General features: G+C 32.7%; 12 protein-coding genes and 1 non-coding gene across 13 annotated transcripts, besides 2 other annotated features; 6 read left to right on the forward strand and 7 right to left on the reverse strand.

The window, feature by feature from the left end:
* Positions 1-5,679: part of a mobile genetic element that runs on past the window's edge.
* TVAGG3_0531790 (uncharacterized protein) lies at positions 8-163 on the reverse strand (the record flags this gene model as incomplete). The annotated part of the gene is made up of 1 exon (XM_051237610.1): positions 8-163. One exon carries the CDS (start codon positions 161-163, stop codon positions 8-10), a length of 156 nt encoding a protein of 51 aa, XP_051095434.1.
* TVAGG3_0531800 (uncharacterized protein) lies at positions 183-584 on the reverse strand (the record flags this gene model as incomplete). The annotated part of the gene is made up of 1 exon (XM_051237611.1): positions 183-584. The coding sequence occupies one exon, from the start codon at positions 582-584 to the stop codon at positions 183-185; it is 402 nt and encodes a 133-aa protein (XP_051095435.1).
* Positions 5,680-5,811: 132 nt separating the features above from the next.
* On the forward strand, positions 5,812-7,558 carry TVAGG3_0531810 (cyclin-dependent kinase inhibitor 2C-related family; the record flags this gene model as incomplete). Its single annotated transcript, XM_001581962.2, has 1 exon — positions 6,491-7,501. One exon carries the CDS (start codon positions 6,491-6,493, stop codon positions 7,499-7,501), a length of 1,011 nt encoding a protein of 336 aa, XP_001582012.1.
* A 45-nt stretch (positions 7,559-7,603) lies between these two features.
* On the reverse strand, positions 7,604-11,476 carry TVAGG3_0531820 (osmotic avoidance abnormal protein 1/WD repeat membrane protein family; the record flags this gene model as incomplete). Its single annotated transcript, XM_001581963.1, has 1 exon — positions 7,604-11,476. One exon carries the CDS (start codon positions 11,474-11,476, stop codon positions 7,604-7,606), a length of 3,873 nt encoding a protein of 1,290 aa, XP_001582013.1.
* An 831-nt stretch (positions 11,477-12,307) lies between these two features.
* On the forward strand, positions 12,308-13,603 carry TVAGG3_0531830 (uncharacterized protein; the record flags this gene model as incomplete). The annotated part of the gene is made up of 1 exon (XM_001581964.1): positions 12,387-12,629. The coding sequence occupies one exon, from the start codon at positions 12,387-12,389 to the stop codon at positions 12,627-12,629; it is 243 nt and encodes an 80-aa protein (XP_001582014.1).
* A 268-nt stretch (positions 13,604-13,871) lies between these two features.
* On the reverse strand, positions 13,872-13,943 carry TVAGG3_0531840. The gene has a single exon. It is a non-coding gene; the product is annotated as a tRNA-Gly (tRNA).
* Positions 13,944-14,226: 283 nt separating this feature from the next.
* Positions 14,227-15,290, forward strand: TVAGG3_0531850 (RNA (guanine-N7)-methylation family; the record flags this gene model as incomplete). Its single annotated transcript, XM_001581965.2, has 1 exon — positions 14,241-15,230. One exon carries the CDS (start codon positions 14,241-14,243, stop codon positions 15,228-15,230), a length of 990 nt encoding a protein of 329 aa, XP_001582015.1.
* Positions 15,291-15,445: 155 nt separating this feature from the next.
* On the reverse strand, positions 15,446-16,004 carry TVAGG3_0531860 (HMG-box family; the record flags this gene model as incomplete). The annotated part of the gene is made up of 1 exon (XM_001581966.1): positions 15,594-16,004. One exon carries the CDS (start codon positions 16,002-16,004, stop codon positions 15,594-15,596), a length of 411 nt encoding a protein of 136 aa, XP_001582016.1.
* Positions 16,005-16,261: 257 nt separating this feature from the next.
* TVAGG3_0531870 (uncharacterized protein) lies at positions 16,262-17,094 on the reverse strand (the record flags this gene model as incomplete). The annotated part of the gene is made up of 1 exon (XM_001581967.1): positions 16,669-17,085. The coding sequence occupies one exon, from the start codon at positions 17,083-17,085 to the stop codon at positions 16,669-16,671; it is 417 nt and encodes a 138-aa protein (XP_001582017.1).
* A 162-nt stretch (positions 17,095-17,256) lies between these two features.
* On the forward strand, positions 17,257-21,176 carry TVAGG3_0531880 (armadillo (ARM) repeat-containing protein family; the record flags this gene model as incomplete). The annotated part of the gene is made up of 1 exon (XM_001581968.1): positions 17,263-20,238. The coding sequence occupies one exon, from the start codon at positions 17,263-17,265 to the stop codon at positions 20,236-20,238; it is 2,976 nt and encodes a 991-aa protein (XP_001582018.1).
* A 1,097-nt stretch (positions 21,177-22,273) lies between these two features.
* Positions 22,274-23,577: a mobile genetic element.
* Positions 22,370-23,497, forward strand: TVAGG3_0531900 (Mariner transposase; the record flags this gene model as incomplete). Its single annotated transcript, XM_051237612.1, has 1 exon — positions 22,370-23,497. One exon carries the CDS (start codon positions 22,370-22,372, stop codon positions 23,495-23,497), a length of 1,128 nt encoding a protein of 375 aa, XP_051095436.1.
* Positions 23,578-23,643: 66 nt separating the features above from the next.
* Positions 23,644-24,399, forward strand: TVAGG3_0531910 (Ankyrin repeat family; the record flags this gene model as incomplete). Its single annotated transcript, XM_001581969.1, has 1 exon — positions 23,644-24,399. One exon carries the CDS (start codon positions 23,644-23,646, stop codon positions 24,397-24,399), a length of 756 nt encoding a protein of 251 aa, XP_001582019.1.
* A 125-nt stretch (positions 24,400-24,524) lies between these two features.
* TVAGG3_0531920 (VPS9 domain family) lies at positions 24,525-26,803 on the reverse strand (the record flags this gene model as incomplete). Its single annotated transcript, XM_001581970.1, has 1 exon — positions 24,594-26,768. The coding sequence occupies one exon, from the start codon at positions 26,766-26,768 to the stop codon at positions 24,594-24,596; it is 2,175 nt and encodes a 724-aa protein (XP_001582020.1).
* Between the last annotated feature and the right edge of the window lie 260 nt (positions 26,804-27,063).

Raw genomic sequence — 27,063 nt, forward strand, 5'->3', positions numbered from 1 at the left:
AAAAATTTTAGTTTGTTTTGTTTTCAACTGGTTGTTTAGGTTTTTTAAGTCGGTCTAAAACTTCCTGAGGTATAGGAAGAACTTGACAAACACGTGGTTGTGTAACTGCTGGAAGTCGACAAATCCATCTTGAACCCATTTGTCTCAATGCTGTATTGTTCATTTCATCTCAGTAAAAAACTTTACATTCCCCACGTTTGAGGCGGTTGAGGTTGGTTGTTGTTTACCCACTGTTGTGCATGGTTATATCCTCTGTTAAAGAATCTTTCACCTTGGTCCATATAGTGTCCTGCTTGGTTATAGTAGTCATTTGCTTTGTTATAATAGTTTCCTGCTTGTCTTCCTACATTGTCCATCCATCCTTGAACTTTTCCTCTTGTTTCAGGATTTGGAATAAGATTTGCTGCATCTCGTGCTACCTCCCAACCTTTCTGTACGGTTTGTATAATAGGTTGCGCTTTCTCTTTCAGTATACCTAATGTACTCAAAATCTTCCTTCCAATTCCAAATGCACCTCTGGCTATTGTTCCCACTGCGGGCAAAAATCTGGATGCAACTCCTGCTAATGCGCCAAATAAACCCATTTCTTATGGGTTAAAAAATGACGAATCCGAACAAGGACCCCTATGTTTCTAAAGCGACAAAGAAAGCACTCATGATAAAAATCTTTAGTTCAACACCAAATGCTTGGTTTATGGATATCTTGGAAAACATTCCGAGGTATAGAGAAGATGGACCACCATACTGGCTAATATTTGTCGGTCAAAACACAAGATACTGTGAAGCCATACCATTACAGTCCAAAGCTATTTTAGATATCTTAGCAGCTTTGACAATATTCGTTGACAAATACCATCCAACAAAACTGACATCTGACTGTGAAAGTTCTTTCAAATCAGATGATGTAAAAAACTATCTGCGTTCAAAAAATGTAAACCAATATTTCATTGTCGACCAAAACCATTCTGCTCTTGGTGTCATTGACAGTTGTATAAAAATCTTAAGAGACTTAAATCAACCACAAGGTGGTGAAGTAAATGAAATGTCATATGACGACAAGTATAGACATTTCTCCATGGCAAAGATGAGACAAGTTTTAAATATTTACAATAGCCGTAAACAAAAAGGTTTGGGAAACCACTCCCCCGAAGAAATGAAAAACAACCCTGACTTAGAGAAAGACTATATATTTAACAATTTAGTCAAAAGAGACAAACAAGAAAGAATGCCGGGCTTCAAACTTCAGAAAGGTGACAAAGTAAAAATAGAAATACCTAAACGCGACCCATATGAAAATACTATTGACTATGACAACAATGGGAACTCGACAGGTACTCGCATTCGTGTTCGTAAAAATAGAAGAAAGTATACAAGAGAATATTATGAAGTTTTAGGCAAACATGGCAAAATGTACAGACTGCAAGCAGAAGATAAAACGACTATTGTCAGACCTCGTTTCAAAACTTGTCAAAGTTCAAGGTGGTATACTTTCAAAGACAGTTCCTAACAAATATAAGACAACTCCTGACGAATATGCTAAAGAAGTTGAAAATGACGACTAAGCATTTCTATACCATGCACAAACTGTCATGTAAGGTGGCATGTATTTTTTACCTAGTCCTGTAGATGTTGTTGTAAAAGTATGTTGGTGGTTTCCTCCTGGTTCAGTTTTGTCGAAAAGTCTTTTTTGCTGAATGGTTATAATCTGGAGATAAAACGTCATAGCCAGCTTCATACTCTGAGTTGTATAATGGGTGGTCTCTTAATGAGTGGCTATGGTCGCCAGAAAAGTTTGTTGTACCAGAATGACTATGTGGTGGCAAGTTGTCGACAGATATCGTTTTACTTCCACCTGTTTTCTTTGGAGTGTGTGCACAATACAAAAAACTTTCGAGTATTTGAGTCCAAGTTCCAAAACCAAGTACTACTTCTGGTCTGGTAGAGTTCATTGACGTATAAATAGAGCCTATAGGATATAATGTTTGAAGTATTTCTGTCTTTAATGTTTGAAGCTCTGTTTTTGTCTGCTTTCTTGTCATATAAATCTTGAGCAGTGAATTTAATATTATGTTCATCCTTCATGACATAAACATCTTTACATCTAATGTTTCTCATCGTCGTTATGTCGTCATCCGATGTTAAACCTTGTGGAAAGTTAGGAGGTTTACAATATAATGCATCCCACAGTTTCTTCAACCGTTCCTTCAATACTTTCTATAGCAACAGTTGTAAAACTTGTATGTGTATGGTTCTTGTCAGCTTTGTCATCTAACTTTTCTTGTAAGTTTGCAATATTTGCAATGGTATGTGTATGTCCAACGTCACTTTTCCTGTTTAAGGTTTCTTGTAAGTTTGTAATATTTGCAATGGTATGTGTATGGTTCTTGTCGGCTTTAAGGTCTAAACATCCTGAAACCCACCCTGTATTGGCTTTACCTTCTAAAATCTTCGATGTCCGTTCATGGTACCATTCAACCATTTCTTTAATTTTTTCATCTTTTTCATCCACATATTCCTTATCTGCCTTCTTCACTAACCCACTAGCCAGATATGCTAACTCATCGTCAACATATGTTTTATCTGCTTTCTTTTCAACATCCTCTTTCGTTGCATAAGCTTTGTTAGCTCTTTCTTCTTCTTTTGCTATTGCATCGTCTACATACTCTTTGTCAGCTTTGTTGTCAACATCTGCTTTCAAAAGAAGTTCATCTATAGGTTTCTCGTTTAAAGTTCCTTTTGTTGGATTTATACAAACAGTATGGTTCTTACTGTCTTGAAATAGAAACTCGTCTGTCAATGGGTTTAATGTCAGTTTTAAGTTTCCTTCTTTCAATGACTGATATCTTAGAATAGTTTGAAAAGTTTGTTGTGTTCTTATTTAGAGCTTGTATAATGAGTTGTCGGTTGTGTTTTATTTCTCTCATAGACGCTGTTTCATTTGACATTTTTATTCTAGATAAAATAGCTTCAATAGAAAAAAAATTCAAGAGTTGCTACAACTAAACCATTAGATGAACTTTTTACTAATGTCGGTCAAAAGTTTGAGACAGAGACCGTAAAGCATGAAGGCTAATCGTTTTGACTACCCATTAAGATGGTTAAGAGACCCATCTGTCACAAAAGCTATTGGCTTTCGTAGAATGAAGTTTGTGTCTGTAGAAGATAAAAGTTTTCCATTTATTGTAAGGTTTCATATAGATTATATATCTGAAGGGAAACGAAAAATGTGGGAAGAAATTGAGCTAATACAAGTTGACCTTTCATCTTCTCTACAGACTGCGTTAAAAAATATAGAAGATAAAATAAATTCATGTTATGCAAAATATGCTGATGAATATGCAAATACCGAGAGCACACTTTATGTGAGAATTGTATATGACAAACAAAATTCACAAGTGTCATTTCAAATCTACGAAGACAATCCAAAGAAAGACGAACAAATATATACAGAATTCACTGCAATGTCATGGTATTATTTGCAAAGAATGTTAAATCAGAAAGTCGAACTTCCTTTAGCAAATATTTACAGTCGATATGCAAGAGATGAACCATATTTATTTAAAGATGTTTTCGACCCAGCTGCTATTATTGTTCATGCTTCATTTTCTGGCGCCCAAAACTCTTTTTATGCTTGGCAAATGACTTTTACGAAAACCTACAAAGTTATACGAACCACCAAGTGGAAGTATTGACTTTCAAGTATGGTTTACTACAGATGGAAGAAAAAGAATAATTCCATTATACCATGCGTTTTACTTAGAACTTAGTTTCATATACAACTACTATCGAACGGTAAAAATATAATTTTTTAATACGGTTGAGGTGTTGGATTTGGTTGCCAACTAGACTGTGGTGCAGGTTCAGGCTGTTGTATAACAGGAGCTTGTTCTTCTGGTTCAGGGTCTTTAGGTATAATACCAACGAACTGACCTACTCTTTTACCAATTTTTTTGACTCCGTTCCAAATTCCTTCCTACGGTTTTTATTCCATTCCATATACCTCTTCCAACATTTCGAAAGAAGTTTCCAATACTACTGAAGAAACCCATTTTACTATATGTAAAAAATCTAATGTCCACCTAGTTCTTACGTTTCCTGTTGAGTTCCATAGCATTCTTTAACTGGAGCTCATACATTCTGTTTCTCCTCTGGTAGAAAACATATTCTGGGTCAACTCCTGTGTTCGCGTCATCTGCATAAAGTTGTTTATATCCCACTTCAGGGTTTGTATAAAACTCTTTCCATCTCATATTTGCATACCATGGTGGCAAACCTAACGCAGCGTCATTTGACATGGCAGTTTGCATTTGTACATCTGTTGGCACTTGACCATAGTTTGCCATTGCAGTTTGTATTCTAACTTCATTTGGAATATTCTCTGGGTTTTGTTGTCCAGGTTGCTGTGCATCGTCGCTAAGTTCTGTGCGTCCATTTAATATTAGATAAAATATCTCTTACGAGTACATATATACTGAACATTTGCAGGCATTGGTTCATCTTCATATTCTCTATATCTTTCTGCCACGTCAAATAAGTAAATGACACATGGAAAAAACCTAAAACAAGTAGTCCTATTTCAAAACCACATTTACTTACTAATAAATTTCTTTGTTATGACACTTTCTCCGGTTTATAGGACCTCTCTCATATTCTATCTTGTCATATCTAAACTCATAGTCATGTATGTCTCTAACCATCTCATAACGGTTTCCAAACCACTTTTATCGGATGTAAAGTAAAAGCATGGATGGTTATGTATAACGTCTAAAGTTTCTAAAGAGTCTCTCAAAGTCCAGTCTACTTGGTATTGAAAATCCCATGTGTTATAGAACGGCGGGTCCACTATAAAGAAAACATTTTCCTTGTCTTTATTTTTTCATACAACTCTGTCCAATGACATCTCACAAACTCTATACCCTCAATATATTTTTCTATGTCCTCTTTGAAAACATTTGTATAGTTAAGATATAAAACTTTTGACATAAGTGTTTCAATGTCATGAACTCTTATAGAACCACTATATAATAGTCTAGCAGATATACTATCCCAGTCTATATATTCTGCTTTTTTTCAAAAACCTCTCTCACAATATTTTTCTTATCTAATGGTATACGTTCCATCTTACCTATAGGTATCTTTTCTTTTAACTCTTTCAATATGTTGTTTGTGTCTGGAATATGTTTGAGACGGTCCATATAGTTGTCGAAGTCATTGCATATAATCTTTGAGTCAGGAAATACAGTATGGCACAAATGAGATATATAGAAACTTCCACCGAACAAATCTACAAATGTTAGACCATTCGGTAGTTTCTTAAGTTCTCTCAATAGAATATCTTTACATCTACTCTTATTTCCAAAGAAGGGTAGCGGTGGTTTTGTAAAATTCATTTTATATATAATAAAAATGTTTTTTCCCTGAAAAGTGACAGAAAAGTGACAAAACATGAAAACATATATAATTTGTGAAAAGCGACACATTATATAATGTTTTCGACCCAGAAGAAGGCTTCTTCCCAGAAGCAATGGAGGAAGAAGAAGAGTCCTCCGAATTCACACCAGAAGACTAACAATTTTCCGAATAAAAACTTCATTTATACTAAACATCTTCGGGGCTAGAGGGCACGAAGTGCCTGGAAGCCCCACTGCCTTTTTTTTTTTTTTTTTTTTTTTTTTTTTTTTTTTTTATAGCATAATCTTTTATTTTCTCCTGATGAACTTTAAAAGTTCAAAGAGTGCAAACCTATGAATCTTAAAATTTACGTTGGCAAATTTAAAATAAATTACATTTAAAATTTTTAATGGCCAATCAAGACATTCATCCAAATCAATACAGTGAATTAAGAAATATCTATAAATATTACATTGATTCATTTAATGCGTTGTATCAGTTAAAAACGGAAAATGTCAGAGATTTAAACTCGATTTACAAAATGATCAAGACTGAATTGATTGATTCAAAGAAATACCCACCAAAAAGGATTATAGGAGACATTTTATATATAATCTGGTATAATAATCGTTATACAAAGTCATATTTATCTCTTGCCAAACTCATATCTGATGAATATCATGTGGAAGAGGTCAACAATGTTGAATGTATTCCAAACTATCTGTTTTATAATGAATATGGAATTAAATTAGACAAATCTGATGATTTCAAAAAAATTAACTCAGAATATTTGAAAATTCCTTCAGAATATACAATGCGGAGCAATTATGTATAATAGCAAAGAAAAATTCATCTCATTCATTGAATCTGAAGGATTTTATGAAGGTCAAATATTCATTAGCGATTTGTATCCATTTACTGTCGGCGGATATTCATTACTTGAATTATGTTGTTATTATGGAGCAGTTGATTGTTTCAAGTTATTAAGAACGAAATTTGAATCAAATATTACTAAAACATGTCTAGAATTTTCATTTTTAGGAGGAAATCCAGATATAATGAGTGAATGTTTGAAATATCAAAAGCCAAATAAAAATGTATGGAATTTGCAATTATTTCACACAACATTGATTTTGTTACATTCTTGATGAATGAATACAATTTAGAGATAGGTTTATTATATTGTTGCAAGTATAATAATCTTGAGGCATTTTTAGTTTATTACGATCAAATTAATCATGTTCAATATTGTTTTTTTAATTCATTGAACCTTGGAATTCCATCCCTTTGTAAATATTTCCTTTTGCATGGTGCAAATATCGATGAAAAAGATAAAAATGAAGAAACCGCTCTTCATAGGGCAGCATATCATAATTATAATATTACAGAAATTCTTATTTCACCTGGTGCAAATGTCAATGAGAAAAATAAAAATGGACAAACAGCTCTTCATATTACAGCACGTAATAACTGTAAAGAAATAACCGAACTTCTTATTTCACTTGGTGCAAATATTAATGAGAAAGACAATAATGGACAAACAGCCCTTCATATTGCAATGTATCATATTTTTATAGAAATGGCCGAACTTCTTATTTCGCATGGTGCAAATGTCAATGACAAAGATAATCATGGAAATGCTGCTCTTCAAATTGCAACGCATTGTAAATGTAAAGAAATGACTGAATTTCTACTTTCGCATGGTGCAAATATCAATGAAAAAGACAATGATGGAAAAACCGTTCTTCATTATGCAGTAATTAGCCATAGTAAAGAAACTGCCAAAGTTCTTTTTTCGCATGGTGCAAATATCAATGAAAAAGACAATGATGGAAAAACCGTTCTTCATTATGCAGCCATTAACCGTAGTAAAGAAACTGTCAAAGTTCTTCTTTTACATGGTGCAAATGTTAATGAAAAAGACAATGATGGAAAAACCGCTCTTCATTATGCAGCAATTAACCGTAGTAAAGAAACTGTCAAAATTCTTCTTTTACATGGTGCAAATGTTAATGAAATCGATAGAAATGGATATTCTCCTCTTTATCTCGCAACATTAAATAATAATAAAGAAATAGCTGAACTTCTTATTTCCTATGGTGCAAAATAATAATGTTCCTACATATGATGGTTCTCTTTCATTATATGACATTTTCGAAGATGAATTTTATTAAAAAATTTTAAAAAAATTATATCAAATAAATTCAATTATTTATACAATTCTTGGATTTTGTATTAGTTCAGGTGTTTCTACGTGAGTTCCACAAATCTGGCAAGTCTTTATTTCGCACATTAACTTGTGGGAAGATGGGAACTTACAGTTTGGACACTGGCACCAGTCATTCTTTGTCATGTGCATACCTGTGATTACATCGTAAGGAATATTAGTCTTACAAGAAGCGCAATACAATTCAGAGATAGGAATATCAGCACCGCAAACAGGGCATGGAGTTGTAGGTTCAGCCTCTTCAGATGTATTCTTATGTCTAACTGTTTGAACAATCTTCTTCATCAAATCTGGATTAATCTTTCCTTCATATTCAGGAGAAATTAATTTTGTTGCAGCTTCGTATGCAGATTTCTTGTATCCAGCACGCGAACATTCTACAACTGTTGATGCCAAAATATTTGCAGCGTGTTGAGGGAACTTAGAAGCAAACTTGGAAACTCTTCTAAGCAAGAAAGCAGCAATAGTTCTATCATATTCTTTCATTGGTTTAATCAACAAATACGAGTGAATGATCATCAAACTTTGTTTCATTTCACTTGAAATCTGTTGATTGTGTTTCTCAAGCTGGCAATAGATATCAAATAAGATATCTCTTGACTGCCTGTATTCGCCTCTTTCTCTTTTATCATCAGCTATTCTCATGGCTGTAACAGCGGCTTCGTTGAACTGTTTCATGATGATAAACATTCTCAAGAGATATCTCAAATCTTTCGATTGAACATTCGCTGACAAATAGTCCAATAACATATCTCTGATTGTCTTGTTTTCGACCTTTTCTGCGAGATCCAAAGCACCATCCAAAGCTTCAGGGCTTCCATCAGCCATGTAGCAGTTCATTGCGCGTTCTGGATCACCGCTCTTTGCATAGAATTTCGCTGCAGAAATATTGTCATTTCTTGCAGAGAAATATGTTGCCAAAGCATCGTATTGTTGCTTTGTTCCATTGTCGCCAATTAAATCGGCCAATTCATCCATCTTCTGGTGCAATTCCGCAATTCTAAATGCGTCTTCGTTTCTTCCTGCAATGATCAAGAACTCTATTGCGTATCTGAAATTGCCGAGTTGTATGCAATGTTCTGCAACAGCTCTGCAAGCATCTGCTGTTGGATGTGCACGAGCAATTGCTGTTGCTCTGTCGAGATTGACTTTGAGGAGAACTCTGACTAATGATTCCCAATCATTAGCACGTTCGAAAGCTGTTGTTGCAGCTTCTAATTGGCCAGCTCTTTCTAATTGTTTACCAATAGAAACCAAAACTTTCGAGTCATCGACTTTTGGAACTAAATTTGCAGCAGAATTCAAGTCATTCGCGCGAACATAACATTGTGCGGCAAAGTTGAATTGGCTGACTTGAGAATACAGTTGCGCTGCTTGCGAGAAAGCTGATAATCTCTCTAATATTCTTGCGCATTCTGTAACTAAATTTGTGTCTTTAGTTTTCTCAAGTTGTTTCATTCCTTGTTCAACCTTTCCTGCCAAAATCATGCATCTGATAATTCCTGATCTACTTTCTTTCTTCAATTCAGGAGTCGTCAATGCTGCTTTGTATTGCTGAATGGCTTGTGAATAATTGCCTGTTAATTCGTTCTGGCGACCACTTTCGTAACTGAGTTGAGGAATTCGAGATGGATCGAATTTCTCAGCGAGTTGAAGAGCGGAATCGAATTGCAATAGAGCAGATCTCATGTCTAAAGCCATTTCTGGTCTGCTCGATTCCAAAAATGACTTCTGAGCTCCATTGAAATCTTTGTTTAGCATCGAAACATATCCTCTCAAAAATGAATATTCTTCTTTTTTCTTGATTGGATTTAAGATGCTGTAATTGCATGCATCACCGCAGCAAGCATATGCATCAGCTGCAATCTCGATTGCCAAGGATGATAAAGCGGAATCTGCAACTTCTTTGATCAAACTTTTATCTCCAATTTTCAATGCAACTTGGAGAGCTTTTCTATGCCTGTGGATTGTCAGTAATTGTCTGACGCTCTCTGGAGTATCTCTTCCAATGTTGTTATGACTTGGCATAACAAATGTTTGCTCCGTAGATTGGGAATCTAGGAAAATTAAAGTTCCGTCGAAAATGCCGAGAGGAGACTTTAAATTAGATATTTCTGCAGTGCAAAGTTGCTTAAGTTCTGGTCCAGAAACATTGTGGTCGGTGATATGATAAACAGCAATTATCTTTGGAGCGAAAACAGCAAAGACGGAGCGATCAAGCATATCAAACAAAGCTGTTGAAGCATCAATTTGCTTTCCGTCTGTTGAAGTTGCCACTTCTAATGTGGTCCTTTTAATTGGATTGAAGATAAAGATGCCGTGAGCAGAGTCAATGAAAATAAATCTTGTTTCGCTTCCATTTGCTCGTATTGAAATTATCGGATTTGGATGTTTGTAGCCATCAAGAAATGCCTGATTTCGGACATTGAAGATTCTGACTGTTCCATCATCAGTTGCTAATAAAAGTAATGGAGCTGTTAAACAAAAAGCTGTAACTCTTGCGTTTGTATCGAAATCTGGAAATGTAAATGGTCTCTTTGACTGATCAAAGTAATTTAGCATGAACTTTCCATTCATCATAACTGCATAAGCTGTTTCGCTAACTTGAATTGAATCAATCGTCGTTGAAAGTTCAGTTTGCGAAATTAATTCGCAGGATTTTGTATCATAGAAGAAGCATTTATTGTTAAAAGCAGCTGCAGCAATTTTTGGACAAATTCCAAGCTTCTGTGGTTGGTAATCTACATTAATTTGCTTAGTAGTTTTCTTATGCATGTCATAAACCGCGAGAGAAGTCAAAGATTGGCTGTAAACGCAAATAGTTCCATTGGAAGCACTTAATATTGGAACTTCCACCAAGTATATCATGATAACTCCGTCATCTGTTGCGACTGAGCCGAGAGAACCATCAGAAGAAAGGCAAATTGAGGTTACATCACCAGTAACATCATTAGGGAAGTGAATTTGCTCATCAATAATATTCTTTGGATCATCTAAATTAATTAATTTTACAGAAGGTCCAGATCCAACGAGAGCTTTAGTATGAATCGAGTCTGATGATGATACTGATGATGGAAATGCATGACGCTGAACAACTATTTCTGAATCAAAGTTGACAAGGTAGAATTTTCCATAACTAAATTGAACATAAACAAGAGAGTTAGTTAATGTAATGCATTTGATGATTTTACCCAAACTTTGCTCGAATTTAAGCTTTTGTGGAGCTGTTCCATTAACATATTCCCAGAAATAAAGTGTTGGAGAGTTTGCACTTGCAAAAACGAGTGTAAGAGTACTATCAACTGTAATAAATTGTGGGAATATAGGTGTATCACCGATATCTTGACGTGCAATAACTTTTCCTTTAACGTCTGAAACTGAAATTGATTGATCTAATGAACAAAGTGCTAAGTGGGATTTCGAATTCCATGCACCATCAACAATGGCATTATCGTGTGTACCTTGATAGTTCTGTGATTGATGACTATTCAAATCACAAATCCAAAACTTGCCTTTGTCAGATCCAACTGCAAGAAAAGAATTTCTCTTAGAGCATTGTAACCATGTTGGTATAAATGGAGCTTCTACTTGACTAATTTCGACTGATTGTACGTTAATTATACATATTTCCGTATTTTCTGAGCTTGAAACTACCAAATTTTTAGATTGTGAGTCCCATTCTAAAAATTTGGGATTTGGAATTGGTACCGACATTATTTTCTTTCCATTTCGATCAAAAACGAAAACATTGCCGTTATTTCCAAAACAAGCAAGATATTTCGAGTCTCTGCTCCATTTCATTACTGGATTAGAGCTGGGACCAAGTTCTGCTGGGTCAATATGAAAAACAAGTTGCATGAACGTTATTAATTTTTTTATAAAACTTTTATTTATGGAACTTTAGAATTTTGATTGCTAAATCTCAGATGGATAAATGCAGCAAAAGGAATCAAAATCGATATCAATTGTCTTCTTATTCTAGAGAGATTTATATCCTTGCATGATGCATACATATTTCAGCTTCAAATGAGTTCAGATATTTATTGTCCATCTCAACAGTATAAAAAAGAATACTTTCAAAGTTTCTCATCATATAACAAAACATTATACCAAAAACGTATACAATTTGATTCTTTTATATATCTTGGGTTTTGCGTGTGAAACTATTCGGTCTAAAGGAAATTTCTTCTGCACACATCATGATATCTTCTTCACATAACTATTTATGATTCATATTTTTATAATTTGCAAAAATTATTATCGTATAATAATCTTTATTTGAAAATAGGTGAATGCACATATATTTTTGCCTAGATTTAAGGAATAATAAATATTATAATATTCGAAATATGGAATATATTTCACCATAATGCCACAAATATATTTTATCTCCACAATGTATGATCAACGGATATATGTATGTTGGTATAATTTAAATAAATGAAATCTTATTGATTTAGAGACGGTGATACCAACAGTATGTTCTACATGGAAATACTAGAACATCAGTAATGCTGCAATATATTTTGCTTAGAGTTGATGACTACGATATCTCTAAATCTTCGTGATTCTGAGAATGGAACGAACACGATAATTTTGAGAAATATATTTTGACTGCCACATTTAACACCTAATTTTGTATATTTGGTCGAATTAGATTTGACTATGGTGATTGACTTTTATTTGAGTGAATTTGAGAGGGCTTATTGTCACATTTTTTTATGAAAAAAAATTCAATATTCGAAAAAGTTTGCTACCCGTTAAGTTGATGTCCGAAGCAGACTCTTCAGCCGATCCAGAACCTCCTAATAGTGGCTCCACCACTGACAATAAATATATGCAGAAAGGAAAATCTTGCTTCTCCCCTCCAGTTCAGAAGCACTATGGATGTCTAAAGATACATCCTCTTCATTTTCATACGGAAATTAGCAGACCAAAGGCCCCGTTTAATCCTCGAGTATTCGATTGGTCCAAAACTACTACATTATCTCCAAAATTATTTTTAATGTAAGAATATTGTACTAGTTTACCAATATATATTATCAAAATTGTTTATTAATAAAGCAATATGATATCTCTCTATTATTCTTTTTGAATAAAAATTAGAACCGCATTCTAAATTTCGGTTACGACTTTACCAAAATCTCATGAATAACATTCATTTGATGTAATATGATGAAATTACGTCTCCTGAATAAAACTTTCAATGATATTGTAAATCGATACATTCAATTATACGGAATATGCTAGATTAATGTCATTATTTACATTTAAACTCTGGAGTAAAAACATTATTATAATTACTATATATATTTTTAATAACAAACAAAGTTGATAATATATTAACATTGCTTTCAAGATGTTACTCTATGTTTAACAATACAGGTGTCGATGTACTAATTGACATTTTGCTTGCTTGCATATTATTTTGAAGATAATAGCGGATATCAGGTTGATATTCCAGTTTTTTGAGAAGTTGAATCATATTATTTAGTTCAGAATCATCTTCACCCTTGTATGGCTTTATTACATAAAGATTTCTCTTTAATGGAGTAGCACTTGACCAGTCATCAATAAGTAACGTACGTTCTAGTGGTGTTTGAAGGATCTGGATATCCTTCCTTCGGTTTTTGAAATCATCCATAGTGAAGAAGTCCAAGATTCGCTTATTTGGAGTGTTGAGAATATTAAAAATTTTTGAAGTAAATTCTTTGTCTCTTGCTGTAAACAAATATACATGAAACCGTGATGCACAAAAGTCTAGGAACTCGTCTAAGTAAGGACGCTTTTTCATTTTGTATTCAAAAGGATTAACGGTGAAATTATAATCAAATTCTTTTGCTGAAGAAGAAGTTTGAAATAGAATAGTCTGATCTATATCTAGAAACAATGTGATCTTAGGTAAGTCATGGTTGTCTGTCATCTTTATTCTTCAAATGAGAAGAGAAATAATCCAATTGAATTTTTTTTCAATTTAAACTTTTTAAATAATATTATTAGTCCAATATTTCCACAATATTTCTATAAATTTCGTGAGAATCATTCAAAAAGTCATGGCATACATTCAAAAGTCATTATTCAATTAATCTCACAAATTATTCTATGCGGTTATTAGAATTCATTCCTACTGGAGTTTACATTTGTTAGCTTTCTTCAAAATTTATTCAACATTCCATTGTGTGAATATTTTGTCAAATAAAAGCAAAGGTTTACAATAAAAATCGGTTAATTTTTAAAAAAAATCAAAAAAGATTGCACTGCCCGGGAATCGAACCCGGATCAAAAGCTTGGAAGGCTCTCATGATAACCACTACACTAGCAGTGCTTTACATTAAAAGTTGATTTATAACTTTTATGATAATTTAGAAATACTTTTCGAATACCAATAATCAATGGTTCCCTGATAATTGTAACCACGTCTTCTTTGCCATTAATCCTATTTACTTCCATGCCATACAACAATCATATCCATTTCAAATTTTTTATTAAATTTATTGAAATTTTTTAATTCTCTTACTTCTTTAATCATTTTTTTCATATTTATTTTTATATTCATCGTCTGGACTCATAAAATTCGTTATTCAATTGTACCAATATTTTTAGACACGGAAAAGCATAATAAATGGCGAAGTTGATAGCTTGCACTGAAAATCATGTCTTTGCTACAATTGCACCAAACAAGCTTGCAGTTTTAGATAAGAACAATAAAATATCGAGTGAAACTGAACTTGAAGCTGATTTAAACGCAATTGCTATTGATAAAAATCGCATTGCAGTTGGATTGAGAAACAAAGAAATTATTATTTATAACTATCAAGAGGATGGCACAATCACTGAGCAATTCAAGGCTACAGCCGAAAGAATCGCAGAAGAATTAGCATTTTCTGATTATAAAGGAAAAGATTGCCTTCTTCTTAACGATGGTGGCGACATATTTGCATATGATATTGCTGATATGAAGAATCCACACCTTTTATTGGGCCATATCGCTACAACAACTTCATTCGCAATTTCTCCAGATCATAAAGTTCTTGCAACATCAGATAGAGATGGCAGAATTAGATTTTCTAAGTATCCAAATGCTTTTGATATCATTACATTCGGTCTTCAACACGAAGAATTTATTTCTGATATAATTTACCTTCCATCTGGAGAACTTATTTCTGCAGATGGTGATGGACAGCTCGCCAAGTGGGATTCTAACGGTAATTTTGTTAAATTAGAAAGAACATTCACAGAACAAACAATTATCAGACGAATCTGCTTATTCAACGATAAAATCGCAGCCATCAACGAAAACAGTAGTAACGTTTACGTAGTTGATACAGAATCATTAAAAGTTGTCGATACAATCAAGACAAACTTGCAACCACTCTGTATTGCTCCTTTCCAAGGTGGATTGATCTGTGGCTGCAATGGCGAATTACTCAAAATTTCTGGAAATGAAATTTCAGTTATTCCAGGCTTCGACTTTAAGATTGATCCAATGCCAACAATCGCAAAATTACGTGTTACAACAAAGCAAATCATACATAAGAACGAAAAGAATACAGAAATTTATAATATCTGGAGACATCCAGAATTGTTCCCATCTCGTGACCACGAACAATAAAGCAGTACTTTCATCATATTAATATATTGATTATAGAATAAAATAACAATTATTTTAAAATTATATTTCGCAATCTTTTTCATTTTTTTCTTTTATATATGCAATTTTTACTTCAGCAAGTGGACAGCATAGAATTGTATCTCTAAAAACCAACAAAAATATATTTTGATTCCAATAAAATTATCTATTTCATACAATGTCATTCCAAATCAATCAACAACAAAAGCATACCAAATATATGCATTTCTTCGAGGTATGATATATATGTTAAATGCCCGAATAAAAAAATATAAAATAAATTCTTTTTAAAGTACAAACAAAACTAAATATGAGCTCAGTAAACATGATTATATCATTTCCTTATTAATTATCTGCGGGTACTGATGTACCTAATATTTCTGTAGAAACCTGATCATGATTAATAATAACTTTAACAGTAATAGGATGTGGCTCGTTTGCTGATTCTGGGCGTGGTTTCTTTTTCTTTAAAAGCTTATCTGAATAAGTTGGGTTATCTGCTTTAAACTTAAGTCTAAGCTTGCGCGCTTCAGCTCTGTATTTTTGTTTGAATTCATCAGATGACAAAAGCCATACTCTACCTATTTGTCTGCAAATATCGTTTTCAGATAAGATTGGATTATCGATTGTTAATTGATCATGCTGCTCTTTAAAGAATAATGAGAAAGCATTTGGAGGGACTTTTAGTGCCTCGGTTGATTGTCCACTAGCATCAGCTAAATTGATCTGGTCGTAAGACATTTGATTTTCGTACATTGATAAAAATGAAGGTCAAAGTAAAATAATCTAAAGAAAATAAGTAGGCATTTGTAGGTATAGTCCTTGTATTACCCAAGTTCGACCTCAAAAGAATAATTTTCCAATTGATGCAATCTCATTATTTTTTTCTATAAATAGATTAAATTCATTCTATTAGAGAAAAACACTTATACAAATGTCATGAAAGTGATAAAAAAATTTGAAAAAAATTATCAATAAAATATTAGCAAGTTCTGCATATGTAAAATGGTATATTTTAGAACAATCTCAAATTATAGACCAAGTTGTTAATTCCAAATTTTTTCTATTTTTCAAATTTTAATTAGAAATTCATATTTCTTCTAATTATTTTTAAATTTTTGAATTTTTTTTGGAAATTCAATTTAGGAATTGAAGGACTACGCAGTGACATACATGGTTATGTAAATGAATATATGCATTTTGTTCCACTATTGATTCCTATATCTCATTTTTTGATGTATTTGCGATTAAATTTCCATCTTAGGAAGCTTATTTTGTTTAAATATTTTACAAAACATACATAAAATTCTGCTAAGAAAGTAAAAAACTTTCAAAATAACATAGAACTTTTACTTACAAATATATATATAAAATAATATTCACTTATTGTTGCAATAACAGTAGTAAGTGATCGTGTAACTTAATCGGATACGTTTTCTTCTTCATTATTTGTATCATCTGGATCTTTGAGAGCAGTTTGGATATCTGTAAATATTCTTGTGAATTCATTTGGATCCCAAGTAATAGGGTATTGAATTATATGCTTGCATTTTGGTGAATTTGAAGAATCTATTAAGTTTTCCAGTGAGTTGATATCGCGAATAACAAATTCACTTGCTTTTTCGAATGCATAATTTTTGGTTAGAGTTGAAAATGTAGACATAAACTCTCCTTCTAATTCGGGTGTTAATGGGACTTCTTTAATGTAAACGAGACTTGGATCAGTAATTTGTGGCCATTTGTTCAATGAATGTTGACAAAATGGAGCTCTGATTGCTTCTTTACCTTTGGAAAATTCAACTGGTTCTGTTTTCCTTTTGAAAGGAATAGGTTTCATTGAAGAATAAAAAGTAAGAAAAAAAATTACTTTTTTTACAAATTTTTTTGTGCTTCAGAAAGATTTTGAAGAATTTTATTTCCCTACTATTACTATCTAAAATTTCGACCAAAATTTTTGGACACAATAAATCAAACAGAGCTTTTGAAAATTCTTTTAAAAGTTCAAGCAAAAGAAATGACAAATCGTCTACAGGAATTACTGATTAATGTTCAAAATCCAGAACTTGTAGGTGAAGCACAGTTTGAACTTTTAGAATTGATTAAAGCTCCTGAAGTTTTCAAAGAATTATTCAATATTTTGAATTCAAATCAGTCAGAATCACTCAGAAGTTCTGCTCTTGCTCACATATTGCGTGCAGTTGAGATCCAAGATGCATTTCAAAACCCAGAATTGCTCGCACCACTGAAATCTCATCTCCTTCAATTTGCTTTTACACATCAACCTCAGAAATTCATTGATTGCACAGCAGGACTTATCGGTGATATTGTTGAAGCAACAGGAATTGATAATTGGCAAGAATTAATCCCAGCCACACTTCATGCCATCGAAGCTACAGAAACAATAGCCAATTCTATCGCTGTCTTATCAAATATCGTCAAATATTTCTCAGTAGAAGCCAAAACACAAAGTGTCGAAAAATTACTTGAAATCATTGATGCTGGCATTGCATACAATGCATGGCCAGTTCGTGCTTCCTCGTTCGAGTTACTCTCATCAATTGTCGACGTTTTGATTGACAAAATCGATATAACTCCTCATATCGCTCCAGTCATGGAATATCCTTACGATGCTTCAGTATTCCAGGTCCAGGCCACTAAAGATTCATTGGACCGTATCTGGGTCATCGTTGGCGAGTTAATTGGCAAAGATCTTATTTCCGAAGAACTTCTTGCCCAAATCTACAATCGACTGATCGAAATTGGCTCCAACAACAGAATAGATACATACGACCGCGCTCTTATCTTGAACGCAATGCTTGGTCTCATTACAAAACTATCTGACGAACAATTAGCCCAAGTTTTCGATTTACAGTTCCTCCTTGGCCCAGAAATCATCAAAACTGGCACAGAGTTCTTATACGACATCATCCAAACAGCTCTTACCGATTACGATTTGTCAATTGTTTATGCTTTACTCAAAGCACGCGTTGAAAGCTCTTTTGAGCAAGAAGATGAAGCATTACATGCATTCTCGATCTTAGTTCTTGCCAATGCTGTTGTCTACGCCCCAGAAGTTTTGATTGCAGATACAGATTTTCTGACACAGACAATAAATGCAGCATTTGATACCAAGAGCACATTAATCCTTGAGTCCGTATGTTATTTCCTCGATTCCCTTGACGAAACCTTCACTTCCACGTCAAATCTCGTTTCAGAATGGTTGATGAAACTTGTTCCATTACTTGTATCCGAATCCTCCAATCTCAGGACTATGGCGTACTCCGCAACGCATTGCTTATGCGATATCCTTGATTCCATGTGCCCTCAATGGTTCTCAGCCATTTGGGATATAAGGGAATCAATCACTCAAGATGATTTCGATGATTACGCGTCACTTTTAGCCGAAGGAATCAACCGCACTGAATTAAGTGACAGCGAATTAACTCTTGTCATTGAATACGTACAAAAGTTCTTTACAGAGAATTCAAGTATTTATGAATCTGCTCCTGCATTAATTATTATTTCTTCGATATTGAAGAAAGAAATGTCAATTGCAGGCGAATTATTACCTCCTGCGATGAATGTAACAATGGCAGCACTGAAGCATCCGAATGGTTCAGTTAAAACCAATGCAATTGACTATCTTGGAGACATATTCCCATCATTCAAATCCGAAATCACAGAGAATTATTCACAAATCATTGAAAAAGTGAGAGAAATTGCTTATTCAATTTGTGAGAAAGGAAAAGAAGAATTGGAAGAAGACCAAAACGAGGAAGAAGAAGAAGATATCGGTGAACAATCATTAAATGTAAATAGAGTTCAAGTTGCTGCTATTGGAACATTAGCAATGATTACAAAACACAATAAATCAGCGGAATATGCAAAAATCCTTCAGGAATGTATATTAGCAGGAATTACACAACGTGAAGAATTCGAAGATTACACAATTTTGTTTACTGCAGCAGCAGAAATTGTTAAGTTACTTGATGCATTCGATCTTGACCAATTATTTGTTAATTTACACAGCCAATTATGCGAAGACACAAATCCAAGATTTGTTGCTGATGCAATGGTTCCTTACGCGAAGATAATAAGACATTGCGGTGAAGAACAAAAGGAGAAATACATTGAATCCGCATTTGAATTCATCAAACTTTTCTTTGATGGACAAATCAAATGTTTGGGAGGAATTTCTCCTTTGGAAGGACGCTGCGACTATTTCCTTATGACTAATGTTGCTGACGTCATAATATCCATTGTTAGAACACCAAGTGGATATGTTGATGAACTCTGCAAAGTAATGATTGAAATCATCAAAGACTTTGAAAATCAACCTGCTTATTCATTTTTGGCTGCTTATTCTGATGCGATTGAATATAATACATGTTCTGAAGAATCTATCAACAATTTGTTCGAAATTCTTCCGGACATTATTAAAGAAACAAGGGATCCAAACATGCAACAGAACATTTGTTTCTTGTTTAATGTCGTTCTCCAGAAAAACAATGACCAAGTTGCCGCTGTTTTGGAGTACAAAGAAATTATGTTGGATTGGTTCAATGTCGCAAGGGAACAAGAAAGTGGCTATGAATCATTGTTGTCTAACATAGCTTCTATGTTCTTAACAATATTCGCGTTGACGAATTTGAACAGCGATAGAGATGTGTTCGCTGCTTCTTTGGAACAATTCCCTCCTTATGATACAACAGAAACAGAAAAAATGGCAGCAAATTTGGTTAGAATTTTGACAAGAAATGGCAAAAATTTGGATATAGAAACATTGTTGGCTTGTGATCTCGCTATTGCTAGATTGTTATTATTACCTGATAACGAACTATTAGATAGAAAGATTTCACAATCTACACTGGATCAAATTAGACAATCATTCATTAGTTTGACAAATGAACAATTATGGAATTTCTTAGTTGAAGTGTTCGGTAAGAATGAATCAAAGATTGAAAAGCTTAGGCAGATATTGGGTAAGTAAGATTTTATTTTTATTTTTTTTATTTATATATATATTATACTTTTTTTTAGAGATAGAATTTATTAAAAAATTAATATTTGATTTTTTAAAAAATTTTCAAATAAATTAGGTTTTATTTGTTTCAGATGTACATCTGCTGCTTCAGGATGCTAATAATTCCAAGTTAAATCTGAATCATATTGAGATTTTTTTACCAAAACTTCTCAAACTATATTGAAACAGTTCTTTTTCATTTTTGAAAGCATTGGTGTTGATTTTTGTGAATGAAACATATATATTTTGTATTTTGTTGTTAAGATTTTAAATTAAGTGAACTTTAGTACATCTTTTGATGATCAGGCTTTTAATCTGTACTTTGATGCAGGAAAATCCATTACATACTTAAGTAATGAGACTGTTTCTGGAAGAAAATGCATGGAGTTTAAATGGGAAAACGGTACAGGTGGATATATTGTAGGATTTCAAAGTCAATCTACGCGATTATGGATATTTATGACTGAACCTAATCTAAGAATGGTTTGGGAAAAAAGTGGTGAGCGATTGATCGATAATTATACAAATATTACAGCAGAGATAAATGAAACGTTCATGACATGCATAAATACATATGATAGTACTTTTTTCCTCCAAATTGATAATTTAATCAAATATATTGTTTTTACTCCAGTCAAAGCAGAAAAGTTCAGAGTTGTCGTCAGAAATGGAGCAAGTTCACTCAGTTCATATGTTCGTATGTACTTTGGAAATACAAATTTCAAAAATAATCTTCCTCCTAAGTTTTACCCTGTTATTGATAATGGCATCGAGTACAAAATTTCCTGTCGTCCAATTTTCCCATTTCATATAGATTATAAACTGATAACTGTTTTTATTTTAATTTAGAATAAAATATTTTGTTACATATGAACTTTGCAATATGTACTAGAACATATTTTACAATTGAATTTAAGCTTGCCAATTTAGAAAAAATTTTTGACTCGTGAATTGAAAAAAAAAAAAAAAACTGAATGATCATAAATCTATGTTTAAACATCATGGTAGCATATACGTATCATTTTGTGCCTTTTCGCCATCTCAGATTTTAAAGAAGGATCTTAGACACGAATGAAAGTTGAAAAAAAGTATAGTTTTGTAAACTCATATTAGTATTTCTTAAAGTAATTCATCTTTCTATCACTAAACTATCATTAGTTTGCAAATATTCGTGAAAATATTAGGAATAAAAACAAATCAAAAAAATGTGTTCATTTCAATTTTTTTTAATTTTTAAGTCTATGAATTCATGTTATAATAAGTTTTACAGTCAGTTTAAAGATTATATTGAAACAATAGATTCATTATATCGTCTCTCTGCTTCCAAAGAAAGCGAAATTACTGAAATTTATACGAATATCAGATCGATCCTAATTGAAAAATACAAAACAACTCCACAAACCATCTTGTCATGCATAAGTAAAATTGTTACATATAGAAACAAACATTTAAAAGCCTATTTAGCCCTTTTTAAAATGATTTATGATGATTTTCACCCAGAAACATTAAATTTCATTGATCATAAGTTATTCTACTATTTTTGGAAAGAATACAATATTGTTTTGGCAGACTTTTCTGAGTTCAAAGTTCCATGTAATATTTACAATGAAAACACAATTTTTTATGCCATAATGAACGACAATGCTGATCTATTATATAAAAAAATTGATGCGAACAATTATAGTGACCTATATTACTACAATTCTAACATATTTCCGGCTCATGGTAACACAATTCTTGAACTATGCTGCTATTATGGCGCCATAAATTGTTTCAAGATGATAAAATCAGAATTCAATGAGAAACTGTTCCATTTAAGCGCGAACTGTACATCCTATTCATTTCTTAGTGGGAATCCTGATATCATGAATCAATGTTTAACATTTAAAAGTCCTTCAGATGTAACTATGGAATACGCAATTATTTCTCATAACATTGACTTTATTTCGTTTCTAATGAATGAATACAATATAGAAATTGACCGCGAAAAATGTTATCAATATAGGGTGTCCAAAGGTGCGTTTAGCACAGCGCTCTATATGAGACTATTAAAGGAGATATATGCTGATTATAAATATATAATAAAAAATATGAATATATGTATATGATGAGTATGTTGTATTTTGGCGCCATGCCGGGATATAAAATGAATTTTGAGACAAGAGGCGGTTTCGCGGGAAATTTTGGCGGGATTTTTTTCATTTTTTTAATGAATCATAAAGAAAACATCCTCGCTCTTGCAAAAAAATGCAAAGACTGTAAAAAAATCTACGAGACATTGGTAAAATGCTTCGGTATGGATGCTCCTAGCTATTCCACTGTAACGTATCATGTTAGGATGTATCACTTCATGAACAAAAAGGCGCCCATCATAAAAATTGACAAAAAATCGCCGGATCAAAGAAAAATCAAAGCAATTCTTCAAGCGCTAGATGAAGACCCAAGAGCATCACTCAGAAGGATAGAGGAGATGACAAAGATACCACGTACAACAGTCAGTTATTATCTGCACAATTATTTGAACTACAAACTAGCGTATACACGTTGGGTTCCGCACAACCTTAATTCAGTTCAAAAAAAATCTAGAGTCCAATCTTCGAAAGAGCTCCTCTCTATATTGGGTGCGTATCAATCCAAGAAGTTTCGCTTTTTAGTAACAGGGGACGAGTCTTGGTTTCAATATGCAACAGAAGCCAAAATCATGTGGATCCCGAAGGATGAAAATCCGCAAACATTCCCGAAGAAAAAAATTGACACACCAATGATGATGTTGTCGGTTTTTTGGGGCGTGAATGGCATCATCGCAATTGATATTCTTCAAAAACCTAATACGATGAATGCTCAGTATCTAATTGACAATGTTCTTACTCAAATTATCAATTCTGATGAGTTTGAGAAATCCAAACAACAAAAACAAAAGTTTGCAATTCATTTTGATAATTCAAGAGTTCACAAAAGTCATAAGGTAATGAATTACTTGGTGGAAAACAATGTCAAAGTTGTTCCAAACCCAATTTATTCACCTGATATTGCACCCTCTGACTTTTATTTATTCGGCACGCTAAAAAAGAGAGCTGAAGGACGCGAATTCGCGAGTCCAGATGATCTTGAAAATTTTGTAAGAGAGCAATTTGAGCAATTTTCTCATGATGATTTAAAGCGTGTCTTTCAAGCCTGGATCGATCGCTGCGAACGCGTGATTGAATCCAATGGTGATTATATTTAAATAAACTTTATATATATGTAACTTGTTTATTTCTATTCGCAGTATTCAGGTTTGTGCTAAACACACCTTTGGACACCCTATATAATAATCTTTCTGCTCTTTTCTTGCTTATGGATCAATCAGAAAACATTAATAGTTTCTTTCCAATGTCTCCTATACTAGATATTCCTTCATTTTGTGAAACATTTTTGGAAAGTGGCGTCGATATTAATCAAGGAGATAAATTTAATTTAACTGCTCTTCATTTTGCAGTCATAAATAGGCGTTCTAATATTTTAAAATTATTGATTTGTTATGGCGCGGATATAAATGCGCAAGATGATAATAAGGAATCTGCTCTTCATTTTGCAGTGTACAATAATAACATGGAAACCGTTAAGATTCTTGTTGAAAGCAAGATAGATATAAATATCAAGAATTATGCTGGAATGACACCTCTTATTATGGCAGCAAAGTACAATAGCATTGAAATAGCCAAATATTTAATTTTGCAAGGAGCAAATCTAAGCATTAAAGATATTCATGGGAAAAGCGCAATTCACTATGTAGCAAAACTACATGACATTTCTTTAATGCATATTTTAATTTCTAGTGGTGCAGATGTCAATGACGAAACCTCTGAGAAAGAAACTCCATTAATGATAGCAACAAGGAAATGCAACGAATCAATGGTTAAAAATCTTATAGCTCGTGGTGCAGATGTGAATAGACAAGATCAAAATGGAAAAACTGCACTTCATTTATCAGCTCTTTACGACTCACCTAAAATAGCTGAATTTCTCTTATCAAATGGAACCAAAATTGATACTAAGACAAATGACGGTTATACCGCTTTTGATTATGCAAAAAAATTTAATAATGAAATTATGAATTTGATTCAAAAATATATTTCTCAAAAATAAAGAAATACTAAATATTATTGCCAGTACCTATCTAATAATATTGTCTATGGTATTATTGAGAGATTTTAAATCTATGTTTATCATTTTATCATGATAAAAACTTTGTTTGTTCAAAAAATCTTTGTTTTTTATATATAAAATAATCAAACATTTTATAGAATTTTTAATGAAAGACAGAATAAAAAGACATTTTCTTATGTAGTTGGAGATGGCGGCTCTTGATCTTCTTGTTGTTCTTCAGCAGGATGTTCAGTAAATTTATCGATTATTTCGCGGAAATGTCCACAAAGAGCTTCGCAAATTGTTATTACTTCAACTTGCAAAGGATCTTCCATCATCGAGTACAAGAAATGAGACATGTATGTCAACTTAGAGAACAAATTTTGAGGTCTTGCTCTAATGAAAACAAGCAATCTCAGAGGAGTGTATTCATTTTCTCCTGCATCATCTTTTACTTCAGATTCAGTGACGAAAATTAACTCTCTAAACATCAAATGCATTTTATTTGATGCTTCCAAAGGAGATTTCTCAGTAAATATTTGGCGACAATAAAGTTCTGCTTCATCAAGAAGTTCTGGTCTATTCAAGAACACTTTAATGAACTTATCTTTAATCATTTCCATTATCTCATCTTTTTTGTTGTCAATTAAATCAACAAATTTTTGATCTTCTTCAACCAAATTTTGATGTTTTTCAACAAATTTTTCCAAAGGAATTTTTCTCATCAAGAACTCATGGAACTCCATTGTATCATCCCAAGTAAAGAACTGTTTGTTCTTCAGCCATTCAGTCCATATTCCATAGCTTTTTGTGAAGAATTCGCTGAAAGTATCAGGATTTTCAATTACATCTTCAGGCAAAGAAATTTCATTTTGTGGATCATTACTCCACGATTGAAGTAAGTAATATCTTAATACAGACATTCTATTCTTCAAATGTTCAGTTAGTTCTTCAATACTTACATGCAATGTCTTGTTTTTGTTGTTCATTTGAGCAATATTTGACAAACTTTTTATGTGTTCATTTGATCTTTTTTCGAAAGCATTTTTTAATATGTCCAAAATGTTTCTAAATGTATATCTATCTTTAACCATCTGTTCTACTTTAACTATCTTCAGTTCGAACGACGTTTCTTCTTCTCTTGGAATGAAAGCCAACATTTTTCTGATTTCGAAAAAGAAGTTTTTTTCTTGTGAAAGAGAACTCGCGTGAATAATTGGAGGACATTTCACAATTAATGACCTGATGTTCATCTCTATATCATCAGGCTGTGATGAATAAAGTATAATACTACTCATTGATGCTTGTGGAACTTCGACAGGCTCCGGGAAAATGAAAATAACTTTGTATGGTTGAATTTCTGGAACATCAATGTCTAATAAATCCATTTCTTTGCCAATCTCTGCAATATATGATAGAATAACAAGATCCTCGTCTGAAAAGACAAAGAATTGTGAGATACTTTGGATTTGGACATTGGATTCTTCTTTTGGAAAGTCACATAATTCTGATGAGTCGGAAAATGCCTCCCAGAGCTTATCTTGCATGGTATTAAGTTGAGTTATGATTTGTGCAAGTCTCTTTTCATCGATTTCATCAAGTTGATGAAGTAAACAGTGCATTTTTGGAAATTGAAAAATTGGTTTCACAAAAAGATCAAAAAGAAGGGTTTCTGGTGTAGAAGAGTTCTTCAATATGTCAATGAATAGTTTTGGCATTAGTGTATAGTTGTTATTCCAGCTTTCAATGAATTTTTCGATATAATTTTCATCTGTGTACGGAACTTGGATTTCTTCGATAACTGATTCGATAAATTGTGACATCAATGGATGCATTAACATAAAAGAAAGAAAGCGAGGAACATATAAAGGAAATTTGGCAAATAATGTTTTTGTAAAATTATTAAATTCAATGATTGATTTTCGAGTAAATAAGTTTTGGAATAAGGCTGGTATGGTTGAATTGCAAAGATTGTGTACAAATTCTGGATGAGTATCGATTAATTTTACTGAAATATTAGATAAAATATCAAAATCTTGTACGCATGCTTTACCTACTTTGTAGAATGGATCTAAATCTATGTCTGCAATCTTATATGGAATTTTTTGTCCAATATCATATGTAAATAAAGAATTAACATATTGCAATGAATAACTGGAAGGTTTAACACGAAATGTGCTTGCTAAGAATGTAATAATGTATTTTTGAATGCATCTAGCTCTGTATGAAATTTTTTCTAATTTTGAAATTGTTTCTTTTGTTTCATTTTCAAGGTATTCGTAAAAAGTGTCTTCTTTGATTAGTTTTACTTGTAATTCTCTTAGCTCTTCAACCATTTGAACATAGTCGTCAGTTGGAGAAGCACTCATCCAAAAGACTTCAAATGATTTTACACATGATATTCTACAAAACACCTTAAAGGAGGATAAAAATATAATATTTTTGACTAATTACTAAAAAACTCCAATTTTATCAATTTTCAAAATTATTTACGATTTTCTAGGAGCAGAATCTAATTATCAAACTAACTCCTTATAGTTTGTAAGTAAATCATGACCATTTTTCAATAATCTATTAAAATATTTACAAATAAAATAATTCATCAGTAATACTGTTTGTTCTTTATATTTGTTCATTCCTCAACGAATACAATTAAATTTTGAT

The sequence above is a fragment of the Trichomonas vaginalis genome, chromosome II (genome assembly GCF_026262505.1).
Source record: "Trichomonas vaginalis G3 chromosome II, whole genome shotgun sequence".
NCBI lineage: Eukaryota > Parabasalia > Trichomonadida > Trichomonadidae > Trichomonas > Trichomonas vaginalis.